Genomic DNA, 11,334 nt, shown 5'->3' with positions numbered 1-11,334 from the left:
AGACGAATGTGAATGGATCGTTCTCAGACCTTCGTTTAGAAGATCAGTACTTTAGTCAGATTGGAGGAGACATATTCAAACTTTTGACAGACAATAACCGGAATGTATGATATAGAAAATAAATCACATTCTGTCATAAGACAAAACATAATGTGAGGAAATATCATATGAATTAGACTAAATCACGTTTAAACAATAGAAAACTCATGCATGGACAACTTCATCGGAATTACACAGTCAAATGGTTATTGGTAAGGTAAGATTTTGTTATTTCAAGTCTGAAATATGTTTCCGGTAGTTTAACATACCTGGTAAGGATTAAACTTTGTGAGTTTAAAAAGACAGAACAAAATGTAAATTGAGAACAGTTTTAACAATTTTGTTAAATCACTAGGCCTCATCTGAAACCTAATGTGTGTTAAAATCTGCTGTAATAAAATTAACAATTTCAACTTAATATTTCTTTGTACTTAATTGAAAACATTAAATTTTATTGTTAAGCATTCATGTAGATCGCAGTTGATGATGTTAATGCAGTAATCGTATCAACCTTACAAATAGTTCATTGAATTTTGAATTGAGAAAAAATCATTTATGTTTGAAACGTCTGCGACCCTGAAACAGGTAACATTGAATAAGACTTAAGCTTTTATTTAAAGAATAAAAAAAGAAAAGACAAAAAAAATTAACTTAATTTTGATGCACTTTTACCAGGAATAATATTGATTCGAACTTGAAACATTTGTTCCACACCATCGTCCTCATCGTATAACACGAAGTCCATAACTCTGGTGCAAATGTTTCATGAATTATGTTTTACTTAGAATTTTATTTTCAAATTGATGTCTTTTGAACATGTCTCTGTTGTTACGAAATGAATTTTATTCCAACTTAAAATGTTTTTTTCCACATCCTCCTCCTCTTCAAATCTGTTATGAGTTATGACCGCTTTTTATTATATAATTTCAGCTTCAAGTTGTGAAGCACTTTCATCTATCTCAGTTATTACTGAATAGATTTGATTTAAACTCTAAATATTATCCCACATTATTAGCCACATGATATTCCACATGATGCGTTACTCTTGCAGAAATTTTCATTGAATAATGTCCCTTTTATACTTATTTTATGTTTTATAAACTTAACGTTTATCTGTGTTTTTACTAAATCCATTTGACACAGACTTAAACTATTATCCAATATCTTCCGACATGCATCGAAGTCCTTGAACAGTCCAGTGACAGTTCCAGCTTCCACAGATGTGCCCAATTTCACTACCCAGCATTGAAATTGTCGATCAAGCTGTCTCCTGTGAAACCTCTTGTTTATAGTCAATGTGCACGCTTTTAAATCTAGTTTCTTTTTTTCTTTTGAGGTTATAAAATGGAAGACAATTCGATACTCTCTTGTTCTCTCGTAATGTACTTCCTCTTATTGTCATCTGTCAATTGCAGGTCAAGTATCAGATATAAAGATTTGCCCTCTGTACGTTATCTCAATTTGTACTAAGTTATAAATCAATGTAAGTTATGGGATTTAAAAATATAGAACGATAATGACCTTTAGGAGCTTCTGGACATACGGACAGAGGAATTGACAGAAGACCTAAATACAGTTATATTTACGTCACTAGGGGACATTTTGGGGTTTCCTTACTTTCCGAATCGGAAACTTGAAACTAAATACATGTATATAGTAACTAGCTTCCCGCCTGAGAAATAAAATCTCCATTTATAATTCTTTCTTTCAACCGGCAACCCAGGAAATAAGATACGTGGTCCCATTAAATGATATACACTACACTATTTTGAACATGGGAGGGTATGCCCATTTCTACCTTTCAAAATTAGTTTTAAAAGCTTACCAAATTGGAAACTGAACTCTTTAATCGTGAAATTGAGGTTTTACAAATACGCAGCTATAAAGTTGTAGAAGCCTGTATTATGGAGAAAATGTATCCTCATATTTTGCAAAGCTGATATGACAAATCTATATAATTTAGAAGAGAAATAAACGAACGTTTTAATTGCCATAACTCCAGTCGATCGGGCATACTTAGAATGCACAAATTTGGGCTGATACTGTCCAATCCTACCAAACATATTATATCAGATTGACAGAGGACCCCGCCCCCTGCACATAGAGAGAATCCATTAGATAAAGCTTTTGGCAACTAGAAGAGCACGCCACAGACATATGACTAGCCTGGCTTCCTGGCTGCATGGTTATTTTTATGAATACTGCAAACAAATAAACACTAAGCCTTCTAAAATAAAATATTTTTATCTGACGGCTACCTATGTTCGGAGCCAGGGGCAATAACGTATTGTTAAACATAAACAATCTGCCTGAAGTTCTTCAGCTGTTATACCTCAGTCACACATACGTCTAGCCACGGATAGAAACGCAGTAATCCGTACCGATCCTTTCCTGAGCTGTACCTTAAAGAAGTAATCCGTATCAATCCGTACCAGTCCGTACGGCTCCGTTACGGATCGACACGAAATACTACGTTTCTATCCGTGCCTAGACGAAGCTATCCACGCCGTATGTGTGACTGGGGTATCACAGAAGTAAAACATAAACGTATTAAAATAATATAATAAGTGACGGTAGTCTAACACGTAACATGTTACATGTTACCCTACCCTGTCACATTATACTGACACCTGGCTGACTAGTCCTAGTACAATCTGCCAAGTGAGGAAGCTACTAGTAACTTTTTTTTCACGTCTTTCACGATCGAACCCATGTCCTCCCGCACTCGAAGCGGGCGTTCTACCAATAGGCTACGAGGCAGTTAGATAGAACAGACATACAGCCTTACTAAATGAATAACATCAAATCATAGACACCTAAGTATGGAAATGTGGGCTCGGACGGACGGACGGGCGGACGTTGGGACGGACGGACGGAAGGGCGGACGGAAGACAGATTTTTTTATTCCACTGTAAGATGAGAACATATAATACACACAATTAATAGCAAGTACTACATTATCAAAGTGAACAGATTGCACAAATGCAAGTATAAAATGAATCAAAGCTACGCATATTTTCATAACGTGTACACAATAGAAATCGTTATGATATTACCCATTTATTAATTAATGTTTACAGCATATATGATAATGGACTACCGAACACAAGCATGTATAGCATACTTCAATTTAATGGACTGTTATAAGGGAAGGCCTGAATGTATAATAACTTAACAAAACAGGAAGCACGGCACAATAATGTTAAATATGTAGAGATATAACATTATACACTGCACATAGTTAAGATACTGTTAATTGATCATCAACTTCAATGAAGTATACCATTTAAACAATCCTTTTCCGTGATACGATCTTAAGTACAGAGATAATATAAAGAGTATAAATGCATCGATATTAGGTCGGCATATATATGTATATATATTTTTTAATTATTATACACACCATTCAAGAGCATTTCAGAAATTTCTAGTGCCTGGAATGATACTATCTGTACACGCAGAGGTTAAGTTTAGCATCCTGAGAAGATATGTTTGTATGTGAAGACCATTTGATCATGTTAATATGGTGGCTGATTTGTGCCATTTCGTTATTTCGTTTTGTCTCAGCTGCGCGACAAACGTCTTTAAGGCGCCCCTCCACCTCCGCACGTCGCTTTGGAACCCCGACAAACGTCACTCCACCGAATATCGCCCCGATCAACGTCGCTCCGCCGAATGTCGTCTCGCCGAACGTCGCCTCACCATATGTCGCCCCGCAAAACGTCGTCATGCCAAACGTCGCCCTGCGAATGTTTCCCCTCCTGATATTAGGGTTCAGGCTTTGCATGGCACTACCTGCATAATTAAGGAAATAAAAAAGAATTTCTTTACAAGAATTATTGTTAAAATAACTGTTCGGATAAGAATTGACATGACCCTTGCCCAACCCCCTCAACCAGGTGTAACACTGGCCTTTCAGAAAGGGACATGATGTTTGCTCACAAGAATTCACCACACCGACGCAAGCAACGTATGACAAAGTTATAATCTAGACAAAAATTAAACGGTTGGACAGACGGACGGGAAGATGCGCGCACGCACGCATAATTACCTCTATCTTTCTATATTTTATGAAAAGCTTGTAATCTTAATGTGTCACTGACGCAATGATTGATTGAAGGTTTTGGATTTGGGATGCGGATGAAGGGATTTGGGTAAGAGTGAGCAATTTTCTCTGGTATCACTTCATTACAAACAGAAAATGTTATCATGTTTCATGTGTTAACTACTAAATCTTAGTTTTTATCCCTTATTTAATAAACACCATCATGTCATTCCGGACGGCGGAAGACGACGTTAGGTTGGGCGACATTCGCCGGGGGAGACGCTCGGCGTGTCGACGTTTGTCGGCATGTCGTCACGACAAAATGAAATAACGAATTGACACAAATCAGTCACCATAATGTTTACCGTTTAAAAAGATGCTTTACACGTGAAAGAAGTATTGTCTGGCAATATAAAGTCCAATTCTGGTTGGAGACTATCCTTTGGAACATCTGTCAAAATCCATGTCAATAAATGTCAATATTGAGTATACATAGTAGATCATTTCTACTGACAATATACCTGAACACTGACAATAAACCTGAATACTGACAAAATACCTGAATACATATGAATTTACAATAAAGATCCACGTGCTTCTTAAAAACTTATTCTCTCGTTTTTTTCTCGTTTTTTTTTTAATTCGTTAGTCTAAAAACTAACATAAGGTGTCGAAAGTCAATCAAATGAGGAATAATCCATCAATGTTTACATGATGCAAAAACTAAGACCTGGATGTCGTTTGTACGGGCCTAACGGATTTGGGACGTTTCAGATGAAAAACGTGTTTTACTGTACATTCAATAACCCTCCATGATTGTTCATTAAATAATCGCGCATACTTACAGGAACCGAAAGCGAAACAGAGAAATAATGGATTTAGCTTTTATGCTTGTCGTCATATGGTTGATTACTGGAACGAAATTTGGTAATTATCATTTCTTTTTTATTTAACTATTACACATTTTAATTTAAGGAGACACAGCTTTGTGACAGATTTGTGACCAAGTTTTCTCGAGCCTAATTTTGCTATCTCAAGTAAGAAACCTATAATAAAACAATTCTAAACGTTTTCTTGTCTGGAAAATATTTTGTCTTAGTATTTAGAATTGCTTTGAATGAATTATCTGTAACACAAAACAAATTACGCTAGTTTTATTGAGTTGCGTAAACACTGTGAATAGCAAAGATCATAAAACTTATCCTCAATATTGGCGTTATCGTATAATCATTTATACGAAAACAGAGTAATAATAAATGAAGTAAATTATGACAGTTGCGTTGTGTCTGTTTAAAGTATCAATAATAAATAACCCAATACCAAAACAAAGTCAAGCCTTTCTTATACATCACTGAAATTATCTTGATATTTGTTATAACGTATGTAAAACTTCTAATTTTTCAGTTGCAAGCTTATCTTTTACTCTGTCAGCATCGCGAGTAAACTTAGGAACTACAGGAACTCTGAGCATGACATGCGATGTTACAGAAATAGATGCAGCTGTGATATACAACATTCAAATACGGCGAGAAACAGACCCAGGATCAAACTACACATGGGAAACCCTTGCTGAAATTGAAGCAGGTTTAAAAGAAGTTCCAGTTTTAGATAAAGACATTGTAAATGACAAGGGCTTTGTTGCTGGTGGTGTATTTGATAAAGGTACTCCAATTAACACTTATTTAACATTAGATATGAATATAGAGAAGCTGACGTATAGTGACGCCAGAGACTACAGATGTGAGCTGACCTATAAAAGTAACATTACTGGTAGCGTTGCCTCTGTTCAAAGAAACGCCAGCCTTTCAATTGTAGGTAAGTTTGTTTGTTCGACTCACGATGCAGTAGTGTAGTTTTGTTTGCACTCACAAGAAACGGTCATTTCATGAACGTTTCAAACGTTTGGAGTAAGGATATTATTTAACCACTGTATAAATATAAACTTACTGTCCCTTAAATATGAAGGTCTGCAGCTTTTGTCTGAAACCAAACGTGATAATGATATAGATATCCTCCTGAAACTTTTTTTATTATATGCTGAAGATACAATCATCTTAGCTGCACGTGAAACTGATCTTCAGACAGCTTTGATTTCTATGTCAGAATATTGTAATTTATGTGGCCTTAAAGAAGCGCTGCGAAAACTAAAGTAGTAATGTTTTTGAATGAAGAGAGGTCTATGTAACCTTCCGGTCTTTCGGTTCGCAGAAAACGTTTTAGATATTGTCGACCATTTTCCTTACTTGGGTGTTATTTTTCTTTTAATAGGAAATTTGGTAAGACTAAAATCTATTTCACTGATCAAGCCCATACAGCCATGTTTTCTGTTATTGAAAAGTCTAGAAAGTTTCGTTTGTCTATTGATATGCAACCACACCTAGTTATACCATGATCGCGCCTTTTATTTCATTACTTTGGAAGTATGGGGATTGAAAACGCTGATATTATGGACAAACTTCACTTGAAATTTCTTAAATATAGTTTGATTCTGAAACTGAATACACAAAACTGTATGTTTTTTTTTTAAAATTGTGGCCCGTTAGAGGTAACCCCGTTTATTTTTAACTTCACAATTCATAATTAAAGAATGGCACAGAAGCAGTAATTATATAAACATTAGATCATCTTTGAAACATGCATATGTAGCAAAGGTAAATGGTGGTTGTGTTTTTTTGTTAACACATGTATGCACACACATGTATACACACAAATATAATCACAGCCACACCACATATACCTCCCTAACAATATTGATCTAACCCTAAGTTATAGCTAAAACATTAGTAAAGTACATACAAGGTGACGTATGAATCCATTTTGATAAAATCAAATTGCTATAAATGTCAAAGTGACGAAACATCGCCAATGTATTAAAGAATGTGGCACTCTTTCCCTAGTACTATTAAAAGTAATCTTACAATTAGATCTTAAAATGGATTTATAGCCTTGTTTGACGCCGAAAAGTCGAAAAAGCAAGAAACAAGACTACAAAGGAAACCGAATAGTGCTTTATAAGGGAGACAATTCTTGAGACCTTGTTAGTACCTTTTACAAGGGAGGCAAATCTTATAACTTGCCCACAATCACTTGAAAACATTCCTTTATAAGTGGAACAATTCTTGAGACCTTGTTAATACTTTTTTACAAGGGAAACAAAGCTTATAACTTGTCCACAATAATAACTACTGCCCCAAATATCTCAGTTTGGAAACAAAAAAAAGGGAAAAATAAAAAGATACAAGATCAGAAAAAGCATTCTACATTATGAAAATGGCAGTGCAATGTTGGGTGTGTGTGGGGTGTGGGGGGGTGGGGTTGGGGGTGGTGGTGTTCTAACCTAAAATAAACACTTAATCTTCATTGTCAAGCAGGATGGAATAATTACCCCATATTTCATTCAATTTATTCAGTCTGTTGTCTGTTTTGGCATTATACATTTCTGTCTTAAGTAAAAGTTTGACTTGGTGTTTAAACAACTCATTGTTTGAAATTAAATTCTTCATTTTGCATTTATAAATGGTTAATTTTGCAGCCAAAATAATATTTGTAATAGTTTTACTAAATGTTACATTTCCCAATATAATATCTATGTTTGACCAGACCAAAAATTCAGCCGGACATTTGTCTGTTAGCCATTCTTTTACATTATTCCAGAAAGTTATGTTTTCATGACAATCTAAAAACAAATGATTTAAGGTTTCTCTATGTGCATTACAAAAACTACATGAATCATTAGTTTTAATTCCCATGTTTTATAGCATATAATTTGTTCCAAGTATTCTATGGTTAATTCTGTATTGTACTGGGTCTTTAGTGACAGAAAAAGGTAGTTCATTAAGATTGACAACAGGGTTCAACTCATCACACCGGTTCCTCATAGAACTTGGGAAATTATTAAAATTAGACATAAATCAATTTGTTTCCCCCACAACATAATAATAAACTATAATATCATCGCTTCTGCAGCAACAAAAAGAATTGAGACGTTTTGCTTTTGGTGCATTAACTAAACTATTAATGTTATTGCGTAATGTGAAATTTTGAAGATGAATATGCTTTATGCAATTTTATTGTTTTATTTACATGTATTTATCTAATAGAGAGAACCATGATAACAAAGTATATAACTGCCTAGACAAAAATTATGGTCGGACATATATCTTTAAGTCCTTTCCATCACCTGAGACATTTACTTTTTCCTCATATACTAAAATCAACAAATAGTTTATTTTAATTTTAGCGCTCCGGCCTGTGCTCTATAAGATAAACAACTGGAACAAAAAAAGACGTATAACTGACAAAATATGTTTGTATGACATACATGCTTCGACACCAACAGTAGAAGATGTAATTGCTAATATGTGTCAAAATCAAATTGAAAATGTTGAAAAACGTTTCACTTCTGATAACTTCTCCTTTCATTTGCAGGTGACGATGACCATGACAAAACGCAATTGGGTTGGTAATTTTGTTTTACCTTTGTACATAATGTTGTCATTTTTTACATTAATGATGTTTAAGTTATATTGATTTTAGAAGACCCAGAAACACTAGCATTAAGTAAAATGCTAAATACAGTAAATATTCCTATCATTCAAGACGAATGCAACAAACAGTTGTCTGATTGCGAAATCACACAACAAAACATTTTGCCATTTAAAATGTAATTCCGCTGATCTGCATTGCATGTACAATATTTTATTCTCACTGCTCTTTGATCAGTAAATTTCTTTCCGGAACCAAATATGTCCAAACGTCATAAAGTTTTCATTGAAAGTACCAGAGTTTTAATCAGTTGTCAAAAAAGACATGACTTTATACGCATTGCTTAGAGTAAACGCCTGTTGCTATAAGTCAAACTAAAATCTCGAATTCTAAAACGTTTAACTATTCCCCTTCAAACAATGCTGAACATACATCACATCAAACATTTGTTAATCATTGTACATATAAAACGTTAAATTACATAAAAAGCATAGGGAAAGAAGCCTCACTTTTTTTGTAAAACCTAAGGTAAGAAATTTTAAAACTTCTACCAAAAATTCAACTTGCCACATTTGATATTAAAAGCATAGGTTAGCTGTATATTTCAGACACATCGGAAAGCTCAGAATGTGACAGCAAAACCGCATTAGTGATTGTAAGTGTTCTTTTAGGAGTGACAAATATCGTGACAATAGTATATGCAAGTTATATGACAATGGAGATGAGAAAAGCAAGAGCAGGAGGATCAGTTGGTAAAAAACTATTTTATATTCTTTCCTTCCTTCCTTTCATATGACTTAGCCGTGTAAGTGCCATGCGAAAGGTCAGTAGATTTTCCTGAACCGTGCCAGATATAAAGTTTTCTGCAGGGCGTCCGCTGTGTTCCGCCATGGTTCAAAATGGACGATTGTTATTTGAACTGAACACGTTTGGTGTCATTTACGATTTTACTGGAAAATTGCTCTACCTTACAAATGATAAAATCTACGAGAAGATCCTTTGGAAGTGCAGAACGTAAACAGGCAGACCCGGTATGAGCCCGTTTATTACAGGGTATGAAATATGCAACATTCTATCGGGCCAAGCGGCCTGCTATTGTCACAGTTATAAAAATCTGTGAGAAAACCTTTTGGATACTCAAAACGACAGCTGACCTAGCCAGACTGAGCTTGATTATGAGAAGTAATAAAATATGCGACACCCATTACTAGCATATGTCAAAATGGCTGTCCGTTATTTAGAATCATCATTGAATGTTACCCCTGAAAGAATAACAACATGTAGATTCTCATTTGAATGAAATATATATACATGTAAATATAACACTGCATTTGACGTCATCAGGTGTTTATTCGTTTATATTTTAAAATGTATCAATGGGGACTTGAATGTCGAATGGATCCGCTAATCATTTGAAATCCTTATTAATTACTATTTTACATGATACAAGTATACATTTCTCTTATTCTTTTCATATTAAGAGTTCGTATGTTTTTCCCATTGATAAATATAATGTGTGTTCTTTCAGATAAAATCCCTCACCGCGCAAGACAAGAATTACTGTAAGTAACAAGTTCAGATAATAAAAAAGCAAGGTGTTACTGACAAATATAAATATCAAATTTAAGTTGGACATTTCCTTAAAATTATGTGTCTCCGTGGCCGATTTCTTAAAGTCACTGACATCAAGTCACTTTCCCCTCCCTGATATAAGTTAAAATCCTCGCTTAGGATTTAGAATTCTTAATATGATGAAGTTTTCCAGCTGGCTTACCAAAGGTCGGTGGTTCAACCTAGGTATCCAATCGTGACGAAATAATGCCCGAAGGAGCACCTGGGGTCTTCATCCGCCATCAGAAGGTCGAAAAGCACTAAATGACCTGAATTATGTCGATGCGACTTTTAAACCAACAACATGAAAATAAAATTACTACTTGTATGAGTTCACGTTAGAACATTTAAATAGTTGACACAGTATTTACAGACAGGTCCATTAAGTGATATCAGCAAATTTTGGGTACCATGGAAAAGTCGTACTCTTTAAGGATTACACATAATATGCGTTTGTATATTTTGACCAATTTAAGAAGTAAACAGTATTGTTTTAAAGGTATATTCACATTGTTTCAGACCACCTTCAGTAACGTATGCCAAAGGCGACCGGCAAGGCTGCTCCATTCAAGAAACTGATGCTGTATCACCATGAACTTATAACTGAACACCCTTTAAGAGGCATGCACTAGAACATGTGTATGAAGACTGATTTGATGAACCGTTCGCACATAGCAGGTGCCAAAATGAAAGCACAGTGCTTGTGCTTTTAAAGAGTATTCAGAGTGTATCGTTTTAACGATTAGATTATCTCGTGCACACGACATCTGATCTTATCTTGAGCGAACAACACTTTACTCCGGCACACGACATCTTAATCATTTCATGTGCACGGCATTTTGTCTCGAGTGCACGACATCTTGTCTTGTGGGTACAACATCTTATCTCGTGAGCATGACAATTTTTCTTGTGCGTATGAAATCTTATCTCATGCGCACGACGTCTTATCTCGAGCGCACAACATCTTATCTCAAGCGCCCGTCATGTTTTCTCATGCGCACGACATCTTATCTTATTCACGACGTCTTTCTGATTCACGACGTCTTTCTGATACAATGCAGTCTCCGGTTCCTTTGTTTGTAAAGGATACTGCTAAAGCAATTAAAATACTGTATTGTTCTGCTCTCCAAAATTACGTAGATACATTATTCAAA

The 11,334-nt window shown here is 35.1% G+C and overlaps 1 protein-coding gene across 1 annotated transcript; it reads left to right on the top strand.

Moving 5' to 3' along the window:
- The first annotated feature begins 213 nt into the window (after positions 1 to 213).
- Positions 214 to 10,944, top strand: LOC123561729 (uncharacterized). Its single transcript, XM_053552965.1, has 7 exons — positions 214 to 256; positions 4,932 to 5,011; positions 5,489 to 5,899; positions 8,513 to 8,542; positions 9,178 to 9,321; positions 10,098 to 10,131; positions 10,700 to 10,944. The coding sequence occupies exons 2-7, from the start codon at positions 4,957 to 4,959 to the stop codon at positions 10,773 to 10,775; spliced, it is 750 nt and encodes a 249-aa protein (XP_053408940.1). The 5' UTR covers positions 214 to 256; positions 4,932 to 4,956; the 3' UTR covers positions 10,776 to 10,944.
- Positions 10,945 to 11,334: the final 390 nt, after the last annotated feature.

This window comes from Mercenaria mercenaria, chromosome 10, assembly GCF_021730395.1.
Source record: "Mercenaria mercenaria strain notata chromosome 10, MADL_Memer_1, whole genome shotgun sequence".
Classification (NCBI taxonomy): Eukaryota; Metazoa; Mollusca; class Bivalvia; order Venerida; family Veneridae; genus Mercenaria; species Mercenaria mercenaria.
This window is presented reverse-complemented; position numbering and strand designations above follow the sequence as displayed.